The 15,708-nt window shown below is 35.9% G+C and overlaps 1 protein-coding gene and 1 long non-coding RNA gene across 2 annotated transcripts in view; both read left to right on the plus strand.

Annotated features, from left to right (window-relative positions):
• Positions 1-2,537, plus strand: part of svild (supervillin d) — a 52,934-nt gene extending 50,397 nt beyond the window's left edge. Inside the window, exons 27-29 of the mRNA XM_024285039.2 lie at positions 946-1,058; positions 1,155-1,310; positions 1,752-2,537. Coding sequence (XP_024140807.1) covers positions 946-1,058; positions 1,155-1,310; positions 1,752-1,838 — 356 coding nt within the window. The 3' untranslated portion in view covers positions 1,839-2,537. The remainder of the gene's footprint in view (positions 1-945; positions 1,059-1,154; positions 1,311-1,751) is intronic.
• Positions 2,538-6,287: 3,750 nt separating this feature from the next.
• Positions 6,288-10,501, plus strand: LOC118600195. Its single transcript, XR_004949770.1, has 2 exons — positions 6,288-7,099; positions 9,967-10,501. It is a non-coding gene; the product is annotated as an uncharacterized LOC118600195 (long non-coding RNA).
• Positions 10,502-15,708: the final 5,207 nt, after the last annotated feature.

A 15,708-nucleotide genomic window follows, 5' to 3' on the forward strand; every position in this document is an offset into this window, starting at 1 on the left:
TTAGTCGGTCTGGTTCTGCTCACAGTGTTTATTCACAATAGGCTCATTTCGATTGTAAATCTCGTAAATTTACGACTTTAAAAATCATCATTTTAATTTTTTATTTTTTTTGGTGGCCCTAATACTCCATTGGACCATAACACCGATGTTTATAGAATTCAACTTTGCAGCAGCACACACACATACATGTATCTGCAGACACCCTGGGTCCACCTGCATTCTGCTGCTGGCGCTGTCTCACTCATGTGACGTCAACGCGTCACGTGACCCAAATCGAGCCGTTTCTGAAGCAGGGCGAAATGCGAGTGTGATTTGTCGTTGATTTTGTCAAATTTTACAAAAACCTGCGTTTGTCAACGGTAATTATTTGTTATTTTTGATACATTAGAACATATGGAATATATCTGGATACTTATTTTAGCTTTGTCCCAGGGCATTACTAACACTTTAAATACTTGCAAAACTCAAAATTAGCCAATAAAAACCTCGGTAGATAACAAATTATCCAAAAACGTTAGCATGTTGCTAAAATAGAAGCTAAACTGTAGCCTATAAAAAACCCTGGTAGAAAACAAATTAGCCAAAAACGTTAGCATGTTGCTAAAATAGGAGCTAAACTCTAGCCTATAAAAACTGGTGTAGAACTGCTGAAAGAGGCTTGGTGTGGTTTGCTGTCAAGTCGAGAGTTTATTAAATGTTATCTTGTAAAGTATTTTAATCGATTTAAATCGATACAAGTATTACCAAATACCAATATTTATCTTACACCCGTACTTCATAACGTAATCATTAAATCACCTTCTTCTCTCACTGGTGTTTAGTTAAAGTTAAAATAAGTAAATAAAATGTCAGGTTTACTCTTATTCATGAAAATATGTAAAATCCAGTTTATTTTCTTTAAAATAATCAATATCTGATGTGTTTTCATTTCTAATGTACTTATAGAGAAGAATCCTCGGCGCCCCCCTCAGGCCTATCTGGTCCTAGCAGGCTGTGAACCTTTGACGTTCACCAACATCTTCCCCTACTGGGAGAAGGACTCCAGCATTCCCGTGAAGGTTGATGATCTTCATTTTGTAGTAGGAAAGAGAAGTTAATATGTTGAATTTATTTATTTATTTAAAAAAAAAACTGTTCTTTAAATGTGTTTACAGGCCGTAGGCTCAAAGACTAGAGTGGTCCTGGTGAGGGAAGCCCTCTCCAAGCTCAGCAAACAGCAATACTCCATTGAGGAGCTGACCCGGAAGCCTCTGCCAGAAGGGGTGGACCCCCTCCGCCTCGAGGACTACCTGTCTGATGAGGACTTTAAGGTAGAACGCAGTCACAGCTTCTGTAAGAAAAACAACTCACAATAGATGTCATTTAAAGACAACGAAAATTCGATTTTTTAAAAAGTTTCTGATGAAGGAGGACATATTTTAAGATAATTAGGCTCTTAAGTGCTTTTCTGAGTCTTTGCAGCTTGAAAAAGAGCGTATTTGTGATGTAAGATCCCTGCTCTGTGCTCATGGCGAGGGGAAGAGGGGCGGGGTGGCAGTCCCGCCCACAACTGAGCCGCTCTGCTAAAACTATGTCTTAGAAAACGACAGTTTAAAAAAGAAATGTGGCTAAAAATGACCATTTTACATAAAAAAAATGTTTAAAGGCTTTTATTTTGAAGTATTTATAATCCTTTTTGTTGTAATAATCAATCATCTTTGATCTAAACAAAGAAAAATGTCTCACAAATCTTCATTTCCATCTTTCCGCAGACACTTCTGGAGATGAGTCGAGTTGAGTTCAACGCTTTGCCAAACTGGAAGCAGAAGAACCTGAAAAAAAGTAAAGGTTTGTTCTAAAAACAACAAACTAAAAGTCACTTTGTACACCCTGTTTCTATTTCCTATGTCTGTCATAGATATCATCTCATTTGTTGTAAAAACCCTCGCGTCGCATTCATGTACAATTTTGTTTAAATGATTCCTGTTTAATATTTTAACCCGTTTTTAATGTTCTGCCAATGAAACATTTTAGGGAACAATTGTAATTATTCTTTTTATCTTCCTGTCTGTCATTTATCATTGCTGCCTTTACACTATAAATATGTAATATACTGTTTTATATTTACTCAGACATGTTCAGTGTTTTTAATGTAATTCTAGGCTTAGAAATGACTTCAGACGTCAAGAAAAATTTTAAATAAAGCAAAAATTAGGTTTTCTAATTTGAAGGCATTAAAAGATTTTTTTTTTTGCAAATCTCCAATGTGCACAAAACTAGTATTGAGCTTTTTGGGGATCTTAAACACTTCCTGGGTCAGTGCCTCTGCTTGTTTGGGACCAAGTGTCGTGACTTTGTCTTGTTTTAGATGTTACGTGCGAACTAAAAAGTATTAGGTGTCCGGATGAGAGGGGATAAACCTGTTTATTACCTATGAACCTGTCTGTGTCCAGGAGAAGCTTCTGCAGTATTGGACTCATTTGTTGTATTATGTTTTTATTTTTCTGGTTTTAAAATCTTGAGAATTCCACATGAATTAAAAAAAATATTTGTAAAAATTGTTGTAAGACTTTTTTTTTTATCTCTGAAGAAAGCTGGAACTACCAGAATATCATTTTGAAAATTTACATTTTATTAGGCGAACACTAGATATTTTTTTAAAGCATTGAAATGAAATAAAATATTAAATAATGTGGATTATTTAATGATGGTCAAGGAATGAATTTAAATAAATTCCAACTAAAACTGAAGTTAAAGTAAATGTCTAAAGTTATAAATGTTTTTCATGTTAGTTGTTTATTCTTCGATGGTTTGGTTGGGGTTCATTTCTGTCATTCTCTTTTCTCTCCGTGCAGGTATTGAAGACATTCTTTCCTAATATTCTTCAAAATATTCTTTTTTTAATTGCTATCTGTATGCAACTATAAAATATTAGATTTTAATAACTTTAAACTCACATAAACATTGGGAATTCGGCATTGCAGTCGTGATTGTTAGTGTGAAACTGTGAAAATCCTTCGCAAGAAAATGTCTGTTTCCACAATTCTACGGAGCTCTGAACATGACGGAAAGAAAATTGCGAAGATGTTACCTCAAATTAATAATTTGTAGCAGAATAATTGTATGCACATAAATTAGTATTTGTGGTCACAAATTATCTTGTTATTTGCATCTTTGGGCATAACTTTCTATTTTTCTGTGCATGGATTAGTACTTTATGTCATATTTTGTGGCCAGAAATTGCATTTTTGGGAACAAATTTGCATTTATGTGGCACAAATTCCTATTTTATGCACAGAGATTATTTTATGAGCACAAATTTGCATTTTTATTTGAATTGCCTGGGCACAGTTTGTTATTTTGTGTGCACGGATTAGTATTTTCTCAGCGCAAATTCCTATTTTGTGGCCAGATTTTTTTTTTCTTTTCCCGAATTGACATTTTTGCTTTTATTATTTTTTTTTTTTTTGGGCACAATTTTCTATTTTGTGTGCAAAGATTAGTATGCTCTGGGCACAAATTAACAATTTATTTCAATTTTTTTTAGCACAATTTACTGTGTTGTGTGCAAAAATTTGTATTTTTTTGTGCACAAATACTACTTTGTGACCTGGAATTACAATTCATTTTTTGGGTACCAATTAGCATTTCGTGGCACGAATTAGCATTTTATTTGATTTTTCTTTTTTTTCTGGGCACAGTTTACTATTTTGTGTGCACAAATTAGTATTTTTTTGGGCGCAAATACTACTTTGTGGCAAGAAATTGCATTTTTTGGGGGCACAAAATAGCATTTTTGGACAAACATAATTTTTTGCAGAGAGATTAGTGTTCTATGGGCACAAATTAGAATTTTATACGGTCAAATTAGTAATATCCTAGCCAGCAAGGCCAAATGGGCCCCATGTGGTTTAAAAGTGGAAAGAAAATTGATTGGTTAGCTTGCTCTGGTGGATAGAATAGGGTGCTAGCAAGCTCCACTGTAGCATGCTAGTGAACTTTTCTGTATTGAGCTAGCGTCTCCACTGTAGCATGCTAGCGGGCTCCACTGTAGCATGCTAGCAAACTTTTCTTTAAGCTAGCGAGCTTCGCTGTCCACCAGGTGGGACAAAATCAAGTGGTGCTAACATTTTCTGCTCAATTTTCAACCATATTGGGGCCCACTTGGCCTTAAGCTGACTGGGATACTATTTTACTCCTAATACTAATTTGTGGCCACAAAATCATATTTTGCTAATAAGCTAAATGCTCATTTGTACCCAAGTAATGCAAAAGAAATACTTAATTGTGACCACAAAATGCTAATTTATGGCAAAAAAATATTATTTTGAGGGAGCTTTTTTAAAAAAAAAAATTTATGTCATGTCCAGAACTGTAAAATCCAGCAGAGGGTGTTGTCTGACAATGTTAGTTTCCTTCAAAATCTGCAGTATTTTGGCAGTAAATGATTTACACGTGTTTACAATTTATGGTACATATGTCAATCTTTAACCCCTTCATGCCTGACTTCATTTCCAATTACATATAAACAATAAAGTTCTTAAATCTGAGTTTCATTGAAGAATGTTTGCTGCAGAAGACAGAGATCATGAAGAACTTCTTCAAATTCATTTGAAAATCAAGCAGTTCTGCTCTCTGTCACTGTCAGACATCCGGCAGGAAAGTTGTTTCCACACCAGATGGCGGGAGGCCCTCGGCGCCCTCCAACAGCAACTGGGCATCCAGTTTGTTTATCATACGTCAACTCTGTCCTGCCAGCATTAATCAAGCGTCTCGCTCTGCCTTCTGGCTCAGGTGCCACAGCAACCCACAGCCCGGCCCACGTGTGGGAAAACGGCGAGCCCGCTAATACAAAGCAGATTAGCTGGAGGGACGGTTTTCTGGATATGAGATGAACGAGCTGGTTATGCAGCTTCCACCAGGAGAACATCGAGCTGATGATGAACAAGCCTGAAGAGTTCCTCGGCACGTTCAATACTTCATAAATAAATCCGAGCTACTGAGCACGACGTGAAAATGTGCTGTCATCCATCCAACCCGTCTGTGTGCGTCTCAGCAGCTGCAGAATTAGAAATGCAGAGAATAGATTTCCCTATTGGTGAAAAAAAATGATCAGAGGAAGTGGATTTTAATCAAAGAGACACAAAAATGTAATCTAAAAATGAGCTTTTTGTGAAAGCAGTGGCACAAAAAGTTGAGATTTTCACTTCCAGAGCAGATAAATAAAGATGAGAGTCAGCTGATCGCCCTGAAGGTGCTTCTATCTTCTAAACACACTTCGTCCTGTGCAGGGTCACAAGGGCGCTGGACAGTCCTCCAGTCAATCACAGGGCCACACTTTCACATCACACCTTAGGGGACGATTCAGAGCAGAGGTGTCAAACTCAATCACACAGGGGACCAAAATCCAAAACACACGTAGGTCAGAATAAACATTTATTAAACACTCGATAACTACATTTTTAAAAATCTAAACACAATTATGAACTAGATATATATCATTACCTGCGATAATGCTAGTGTGAATGCTGTAAGCTGAATTTAGCCGCTGAAGATGCTGGAATTGATAGCTGAAAACACTGAAGCTGATAGCCAGCTAAAATATTAGCTAAATGCCATATTAGCCTAAAAAACGTTAAAAAAAACAAACTTAGGTTAGCCAAAACAACTAGGATGTTCCTGAGAAAATAGCTAAACTTTAAAATAGTCCAAAAACCTGAAAAAAGCCCAAATTAGCCAAAACAGCTAGCATATAAATATTAGCCAAACTTCAAAACAGCCTAAAAAACTTAAAAAACGCCTAAATTAGCCAAAAACAAAAAGCTAACATGTAGCTAAAATATTAGCTAAACTTCAAAACATTCTAAAAAAATGTTAAAAAGCCTAAATTAGCCAAAACAGCTAGCATGTAGCTAAAATATTAGCTAAACTCCAAAATAGGCTAAAAAATTGAAAAAAGTCTAAATGAGCTAAAACAGCTAGCACTTAGCTGACATTTTAGCTAAACTCCAAACAGCCTAAATCTTCATAAATGCCAAAATAGTCCCGAAAACTAGCAAAATGCCAATTTTTACAACTTTAAAGCCATAACTTTTTAACATATTTATGAATTTAAAAAAGAACATGAATATTATTCCAGAATAAATCAGCTTGAACCTTAAATAACTTTCAATATTTTACCCTCCATAGAAATATATTTTGTCAAATTTATACTAGTTAGACATGAGCGCAAGATAACATCGGGCCAATAATAACAATAAAATAAAATCATCCATTTTTTGGGGTTTGCTTTGCTTTGAATCGGAAAATTTCGCCACCAGGAGTGAAGTTACCACCCTCAGTGATTTTGATTGGTCCTTTGTGTTAGCCACGCCCTAATGCACCAAAACAGGGCCAAAAGTTTTCAAACGGAAATGGTCAGATTCAAAAGCGAAAATAAAAAAGAGTTGAAAATGAAAAAAGGATTTGAAATAAAAAGAAAAAGATTTGAAACTGAAAACAAAAGTTTTGAAATTGAAATTTTGAGTTTTGAAAACCAAAAAACAACACTTGAAGCTGATAATAATTAAGTTGATTTTAGAATAGTGAAAATTTTCGGGCATTTCACATTTTTTTTAGGCTAAACCCCAATATTTCTTTTAAGTTGCTCTATTATGGTTTCAAATAATATTGGCCTCAATGTAGCTCCATACCTTAGCATCAAGTCATTTCAGAATATACAATAAAACAACATAATTTTGAAACGAGAAATTCCACACAAACATTCAGAAAAGAGAAAAATAAGCTAAAATAAAAACAGTTATGCTACGATAACATTATACACACGTTCTTGAACACTTTTAGCATACTAGCGTACACTAGAAAGCATTGGGTCACCTATCCTAATGATCAGAATCAGGTGTTCTAGTACTTGTTCTGGCTACAGGTGTATAGAATCAATCACTCAGGCTTGTGGACTGTTTTTACAAACATTTGTGAAAGAATCACAAACGTTTGGCACTTCTGTGAATTAAAAAGGACGCCATCCATACGTCACTAAAGCAGAGATCTTGAATGGAGACTCACATTCTACGCCAATTCAATGGACGTTTTTCTACGAAGCCCGAAAACAGATTCTCAGGTAAACACAGAAGCCATGTTTACAGACTTTTCACTGAAAGCGGTTGCTTTAATGCATGTTGCCGGGACCGGTGAGAACATAGCATTTAAGATATCTAAATTAACTTACAATAGTTTGATTTTAAATATTTTTTGCCTGTTGTAAGCAAATGGTTTGTATTTTTTTGTGGTTTTATGTATCAATAGATCATTTTGATTACATTGATTTAAAAAAAACTGTAATGTGTGGAAATGACTCACAAAATATATTAGAAAAGGTCTTAATAAATTCTCATAAAAGTTAAAACTAGAATTCAGAATATCTATTTTTGTTTCCAAAATAATGACAATGAATGCCCATCTAACATTAATTAGAAGCTTAACTAAAAATTCCAGTTCAATTTGATTTATTTTGAGTCTTAAACTAAGTTTTATTTATTTGTTGCAAAATAATTTGGACAAATTTTTAAGAATTTGTTTATTCCTAAATCCCAGCAAGACCAAAAATGGTTGATTTTTTTTTTAGAACATGTTGTAAAAAGCAAAGATAACAACTTAATAAAATATCTTGGAAAAAAGTAAAAATGAGATTTTACATTTGTAGTGTATGAATTGAGACAACTAAGTTCTACATCACCGTGTATCTGTAACGGTGTGTTTTTATTCATTTTTATTTATTTCTGGACCCTCTCTGTATGCCGTGAGTGGAAATTCCCACGCATTTGAACTCCTCACGCTCTGTTATATGTCCCCAAGTTCCATTTGAAATATAAAACTGAGATTTTATGGGGTTAATCCAATTAAAAGACATTTTTCTTGCAGCGATCTATCTTTTTTTTCATCTTCTGCAGCTTCTTTGCGTTTGAACATTCCTCACACTTCAGCTGAAATAGAAATAGAAGTCCTCTTTAAATAAAAAGTGGAATCGTTTGTTCCTGATCCCTCAATAGTTGTTTTCTGCTTTACATTGTCAGCTGGTAAAAGATTAGAGCTCACTTTGACTGAAGAAGAGTAACTCAGTGAAAGAAAATACAAAATATCCTTGTTTCCTGAAGGAAATTCAAGGCCTTGAAAAATTCATTGTGTGCTTGAGAGTGCAGGAATCCAGCAATAACCTTGGATTCCTGCGCGTCGATGTGTTTGCACTGCGGACCGTCGCCAGGCGATGATGTTGTTAATCAATGCTGCTCCCCGGCTTGAACCCCAGCGGCGCTCCGAGTCTCATCTTTGCTGCTGAGCTAAGGGCTTTTTCAGGCCGAGAAATACCCGAAAGTTCCATTTTAAGGTTAATTTATGTCTTCTGTTGTCAGAAAATGCCACAAGAACATGTTGAAAACACAACTTTGATCAGTGGGGATCTTTAACGTTGAACTGTGGTACTTTTTCATGGCGTTGATTGCAGGGATTTTGCTGTTTTAGCTCACTATGACATAAATGCGTTCAATGTTTCTTTCATGTTCAAGCAAATTTCCTCAAAATCCTTAAAAAGTCTTGACCTCTGTTCATTAAAACTTCCCTCACAGAATTCCAGACTCCAAAAAAGATCAGTTTCCAATTTCAGACGATAGAAAGGGGTTTTACTTCCAGTGGAAACATCTCCTAATTTGGGTTAATGGTGCTAATTTTCAACTTTGATGTCAGGAATAAATCTCAAAGTAAAATATTCCCTTCATTTCCTTCTCAGTAATGAGTTTGTAATCCTGCAAACAACTTATGATTCCTTTATTGCCACAGAGGAAATAGAGCTGATTTTATGAGTGTCATCTCAACACCTGAACACTTTTCATCAGAGAAATTATTGAAATTGCTCTCTATAGATGCAAATTAAAAAAAAGTTTAGACCCACTCCAATGAAAATTGTCTTTTTTGTGTTTTTAACATGTTCTTGTAGCGTTTTTCTCAGACCTACAGGATATAAAACAATGTAACCTTCAGCAATCACTGACCTTTTCCCAAGATAATCACATCAAGTAAGACTATTACAAACAACAATGGGCTGAAATGGTCTTTAAATTGTTATGGGATGGCCACATGACCCACAGTTTGGCGGCCAGTTTGTCAAGATTTGACGATTTTTACCATTTTCACACAAAAAGGGAAAGCAACACTTTTGTTGGTGCAACTTTAACAAAACTTCACACACATGCCGCCAGTTTAGGTCCACAATCACCACAGAAGTTTCATTGACCTTTGACTTTGGGAAGAGGCCGCCATCTTGAATTTCGAAACCTCGTCCAAGGGATTTTCATAGATTTCCAAACTTTACTTTTGCCGATTCTTCTGAAACTCATGTCAATCTGTTCGGTATCCCCGACGAGCAAAGCATTAAACGGTTGCTATGGAGATAAAGCCAACAGAAAAACCCCCATTTTGAAAAAAGAAAGTGTTTTTTTACATCAATTTGTCGCATAAAGCTCAAACTAGCCTTACAGGAAGAGAAAGGGGAGTCGGGGGTGCTTAGTTCCTGCTTAGCAAGTGAAGTTGGTTCAAAGATGAGTGGCGAGGGCAGCATTGGCAGTCAGAGGGCGGGTGCTACAATGCCGCTTGGCTTTAATTTACAATTAAAACTGCATATTTTGTTTTAATTTAAATCACATTCCAGTGCTCTATATACAGTCAGTGGTATTAATCAAATCAAACTTTATCTATAAAGCACTTTTCATTCATACATAACACAAACTGCTAAAATAATAACATTTTTTGTCTTAAAAAACACAAAACACCATAAAAAGTTCACGATTTAGCTTGCTTTTATCCCATTTAAAAAAAGTAGCTACTAACAAATGTTTGAAACCACATAGAACAGTCATATGATCAGGATGAAGAGAGACCACACCACTACAGAGAGGATGTGTGTCAAAAGACAAATCTCTTCTGTTTGTTATCCAGCTGCTATCTGAACTCCTGTCCTTCAATCTCCTCTTGTTGCTACACCTGCACACAGGTAAGCTAGCAGGCGTTTAAATATCACCTTGTAAATATTTAAAGCAGTAGCCTTAAACTGGTTTAATTATTCAGATCACACAGATGTACAGTAAGGTCGGATTTAGTATTTTTTTTTTTTTTTTGCTGCAGTGCTTAGTAGTTCCTGGACAGATCAATCAGAAGAAATGGTGAATAAAAAATGCTCCCCATCGATGCAACGGTGACATGACAATGTAAGTTGTTTACTCAAGAATGCAAGGAATTCATACAAGCACCATCTGCTTCACTTGACCTGGAAGCACATCCACTCTTCTGTTTGCCTGAGTGTGTCTGAGCTGCACAGCAGAGGGAGAAGGGGAGCTCTCTGAGCTGCTAATTACTGGAATCAAGCTGCAGAAGTCCGTAGCTGCTTTAGATATTAATTGTTGTCCCTGGAGGAAAAAGACTGTTTAGATGTTGGGATTATCATGTCAATAAAAAAATAAAAGGATAAACAAGAGATGGCCGTAGCTCAATGGGGTAAATGTAGCACTCCACATTGTGACACTGTAAAAAAATAATCAATAAATAGTAAATAAAAGCAATTTCTGCGATCTTGGTATCAAAATGTTCAACATATCAATTGTATTTTTGGTTTTTGTAAACTTCCCAGTTTTTACGATTTTATACAATTTATGCAATTTTTCAGCCCCATTGAAATGAATAGTAATTTTTCAATTTTCAACAATTTAAAACATTCAACATGTTCAGGAAATCCATGCTTATACTTTTAGTATTGTTAATGTTCACATCCATTTCAAAATTTTACATTTTTTTTCTTCAATTTTACAAATAATTTTTTCAATTTTTTTTTCTTGTTTATACAATTCATCAATTTTTTTGCACACTTTCAAACCTATACAATATCGGAATAAAAACGTTCAGCATGTTAAAGACATCAGTGCTACTGAGGCTAATTTTGAGTTTAGCAAATATTTTAACAACATGCTAATATTAATATTTGTGGATAATTTAGCATTTAATTAGTTTTTGGGGGCTATTTTTGAGTTAAGATAATATTTTAGCAACATGCTAATATTAATATTTTTTGATAATTTGGCATCTAATTGGATTTTTGGGGGCTATTTTTGAGTTTAGCTAATATTTTAGCATAATGCTAACGTTTTTGGCTAATTTAGCATCTACTGAGGTTGTTTGGTCTAATTCTGAGTTAAGCTAGTACTATAGCAATGTGTTAGCTTTTTTGGCTGATTTGGCATCTAAAGAGGATTTTTGAGCTAATTTGGAGTTTAGGTAGTATTTTAGCAATGTGCTAGCTTTTTTGGCTAAGTTGGCATCTACTGAGATTTTTTGGCTAATTTGAATTTAAGCTAATATTTTAGAAACACTGTGTTTTTTTTTTAATGAAATTCTTTAAATGCTTTGCGCTCTTTCTGCAAATAATGGAAATTTTGTATCAAAACATTCAGCACATTCATGACATTAAGAGAATAAATAAAATTTCTTCAGCGAACAGCTTCAGCATTTTTACCAACCACATTCAGCAAAAGCATTATCACAGATAATGCAACTTTTCCAGTCTATTCTTTATAATACAGTTAAACAGTGTTAAAAATGTGTGGATCCAATTAGAGACAAAATATGCTTTTTCTTCAAATATTCATGTCAACATTTTTATATCTTAAGCTAATATTGTTGTGAGCAAAAACTTACCAAATCGCCCAACGTCTCATAATAATACCATTTATATCTCATAAAAAAAATTGATTAAAACACATTGTTTAGTGTATTTTACCAAAGCATTTGAAAAAAACATAAATATTCCAAAAATTGTGAATATTCTGTCAATTATTTGATGCAGTGAACTTTACTATCCAAACTTTTTGAATGTTTAACATCTATAGTAGTGGTTAGTAGTGCAAAGTATTAGTGCTTCCTGTCAGTTTGGCTCTCAGTATCTATCACCTGAAGATCCAAAACTTTATTTACTTTAAGAAAAGTTTTTTCTGTCATTAAAAATATGAACTGCAGTGACTTCTGAGCTTCAGAGAAATAAGAAATATTTTAAGGTGTTCTTGCTCATTTTACAATTTTCCTCTTGGCTCTGTAGAGAAATTGCTATGACAGGCAGATGGTTCATCCAATTATCTTCCAAAAATATTCTGATACCATTTGCCACTTTCTAGTGTTTTTCGGAGTGACCTTGCAGATGGTTTTCTCTCATCCCATCTGGATCATCGCTCATTATTCACATAGTCCCTCCATGACATCGTCTTTGTGCATCAACTGAATGAGTTAGGACTGAAAGATTCACCAACGTTGTTTATGAGGCAGGAGTGGGTGTTTACTTTTCCTCCTTTACTGTCCTTGTATTTGAAACATTCATTTACAGTTGCTGCAACACAAGAGAGCTGTCAAAGTAACTCATTGGAGGCCTCACCCGACCCTTCCTGCAACTTCTGGACGGTGGTTGGACTATGGCACGGTTCCTAGATGAGTCAACCACCATCCCTCTTCCTAAAGACCCACTTGAATCCTCTTTTGAACTACTTTAAAAGCTTTCCGAATGGTCTTTTAATTATGATAAAGTCATTTTTATCCCAAATCCAAACATCTGTGTAGTCTTCAAGGACAAAGCATAAATGCAATGTGCCAGAATTAGCGTAGAGGCTATTTTTCATTTGTAGTCCCTGGACAGATGTTTAAAATGTCAACCGAAAACATTGAATCAACAATAAAAATACACTAAAATACATACAAGTACATACAAACATTAATAAAATGTACAAATTACGAGACAATAAAATTGATACTATACATATCGTAGCTATGTATCACGATACATATTGTGATGCATAGCTACGATATGTATCGTGATATATCACAAGATTGTATCAGAACCTTTTTTTCATTATTTTTTAATGAGTATGACTTAGAAAAAACTCCACCTGACTATATGAATACATGGTAAAAAAATTTGTTATTTTTTTTTAAAATTATTTTTAATGATCACCACGCTTAGCACTGCAACTGTAACTCATACATAAGTTGCTTTTACCCACAAATGCATGGTGCTTTTATTTTGGTAAATTAAGAAACATTTATTCCTATAGAGAACAGACAATATTGTCTGATTTCCAAAACTAAATATTTCCAGTATAAGGAATAAAACTAGAATGATTGTGCCTAAATCAATAAGGTTCTAAAAGTAGGATTGAGGAAATAGATAATAACAACATGGCTAAATGTAGCTTATCCAATGTTAGTGTTCATGGAATTAGGTGGAAAATAAAATTAAGATGCTGAAGGACGCTCATAAATAATTAAGTAAATATCGCCTTGTCAGCAGTTTTAATTGATACAACTATCGCCAGATTAAATATTGGGATATATCAGCAAATATTTTTTTCTTACATCCCTACTACTAATAAAAGCATAATCTTCATTGGAGTGGATCTTTTAAGGGACATGAAAAACTACAGACCAATTGTCCTGACTTCAATCCTGTGTAACTGCGTAGAGAGGGTCGTGGCCAAGAAACTGATGTCTAAACCGTCCAAAAAATTAGACCCACTTCAGTTTCCCCCATGAGGCACAGAGGATGCACGCCTCATGCTTCCAGACAGTCACTAAGCAACAGAATACCAAGCTTCCAAACTCAGACTTTTAATCTGCTGCCAGTACTTTTACTAACACTATATTGTTTCAGCGTTATTCATCGCTATTTTATGAAGTAGGGAGTTTTTATGTGACGTGTGTGTAAAGTTGATCCCAATTGGTGCTGATGACCACGACTTCCCAGTGTTGTCACCTGCTCTTTCCTCCATCAACATCCGCAAAACAGAAGGATTAGCCTTCCAAAACTATGTGGATGATGCGATTCATGTAGCACAACTGAAAAACATCCAGGACCTGGCACAGTACCAACACAAGGTCCGTACTATGGTCTGTGGATTAACTCAGTATGTCCAAAACAAAGGAGTTGTGTAGAATCAAAGGGAGGAAAACGCAGTCATCCATGGCCAGTAGGTGGAGCAGGTGGACTGTTTTAAATACAGTCATAGAGAGCAGTTCATGCAAGCTTTGTTTAAAGAAAAGGCTCTATCTTTCATGAAAATTATGATCCTTATATGTAAAGAAGGGCATTTTATCTAATGCTAGAGTCCATCCTCAGATACATCTCCTCCTGGTTTCACTTTCTTACGCTAAGCCACCAAACCGCGCTCACTAGAATATTAAATCAGGCCAGCAAACACCTCAGAACTCCTTAGTGAAACTGTACAGGCAATCAGTGATCAGGAAAAGCACCCTCATCACTAAGGGCTTCACTCATCCTCTTCATCACTGTTTGCAGCCCTAAAGCTGAGGAAACAGCATACAAATAGAACGGTTCTTAGAAGGGGGGCCCCAGACCCCGTATTCCTAGAACACTAACTGCAAGATACAAAATGTAGCACTTTATCCAAATGGAAAAAATCTTTGTGGGTTGGATGGGGGAACCCCCATAAAGCCTGGAGTATGGACCCCCCATGCGAGTCTGCGAGTCTTGGCACTGTCACCAAAAACATTCTCTTGACTTGCTGTTGACTGGAATATACCATTGCTTCAGAGGGACGTGGGAGGACGAAACACTTACATGATCAGTCTTGTGCCACTTTTAGTGATTTGGGATGTTGCTTGTGACCAAGTTTTATAATAATAAAAAGCCTAAAATGCATTTTAGACACTTTTGTTAAATGTTCAGCTTGAGGTCTCTAGTGTGAGGAGTCAGAGCTCTATCTTCACCTCTGGGAGCCATCTCCATAATACTGAGACTACATCTCCCAGCAACCCCAGTGCATACTCCCCAGATGCAGCTCAGCTTGTTCTCATTTGCCAATCACCCACATAACACTTGAGCACTGCACAGAGCCTGACTCAGTGCGAAGTATTGTTTGTGCCACCTTGCCTGCATTACCGAGCGTTTCTATCTGGACCCTGCTGCCTGTCCTCTCACATGGACTATGACAACTCTAGTCTATTTTGGATGATCCCATGATTGTGATTGATAGTTTTGTGGACTCTTCGCAGTGCTTACTTACTGTCTGAACTAATGAACCTGCTGCATGTGGAACCAGCTGTCTACCTGTTTGTGACACCCAGATTGTAGGGGGCCCCAGATGATCGTCTACCTTTGCCTAATGGTAAGTCCGCCCCTGGTTCAAGTTAAAACAAAATTATAAAGGGTACAGAAAATCTATGTAAAAGTTACAAAACCAGATTTTCCAAATCAAAACTTCATCGAAAACAAAAACATAGTTCCAGCTCAACTTTTTTTTACAGTATGTGTTTTTGCGTGGCCATATAATCACATGAACACACGTCTGAGTGACAGAAGCCCTGCAGCATCGACCGTGATATCACTCCTGTTTCCCACAGATGAGACAGGAACTGCAGATGACAGATTGATTGAAAGATCCTCCTCCGGCCCTCATCCATCATGTTGGCCTGTTTATCATCTTCTGCTGCTCATTTCACTTTCAGGAGGGAGGGGGCAGAGAGAATCCCTCCTGCCAGCCCTGACCGCTAAGACACCCAGAGAGGCTTTGAATAAAACACAGTTATGACTGTATTACAAGTACCCTTCCATAAAACAAGCAAACCATGACTCATTCAGCTTGTATACAATCAATGCGGGTTCCTTGACCTTGTGTTTACTGAACATAA

The sequence above is a fragment of the Oryzias melastigma genome, linkage group LG19 (assembly GCF_002922805.2).
Source record: "Oryzias melastigma strain HK-1 linkage group LG19, ASM292280v2, whole genome shotgun sequence".
NCBI lineage: Eukaryota > Metazoa > Chordata > Actinopteri > Beloniformes > Adrianichthyidae > Oryzias > Oryzias melastigma.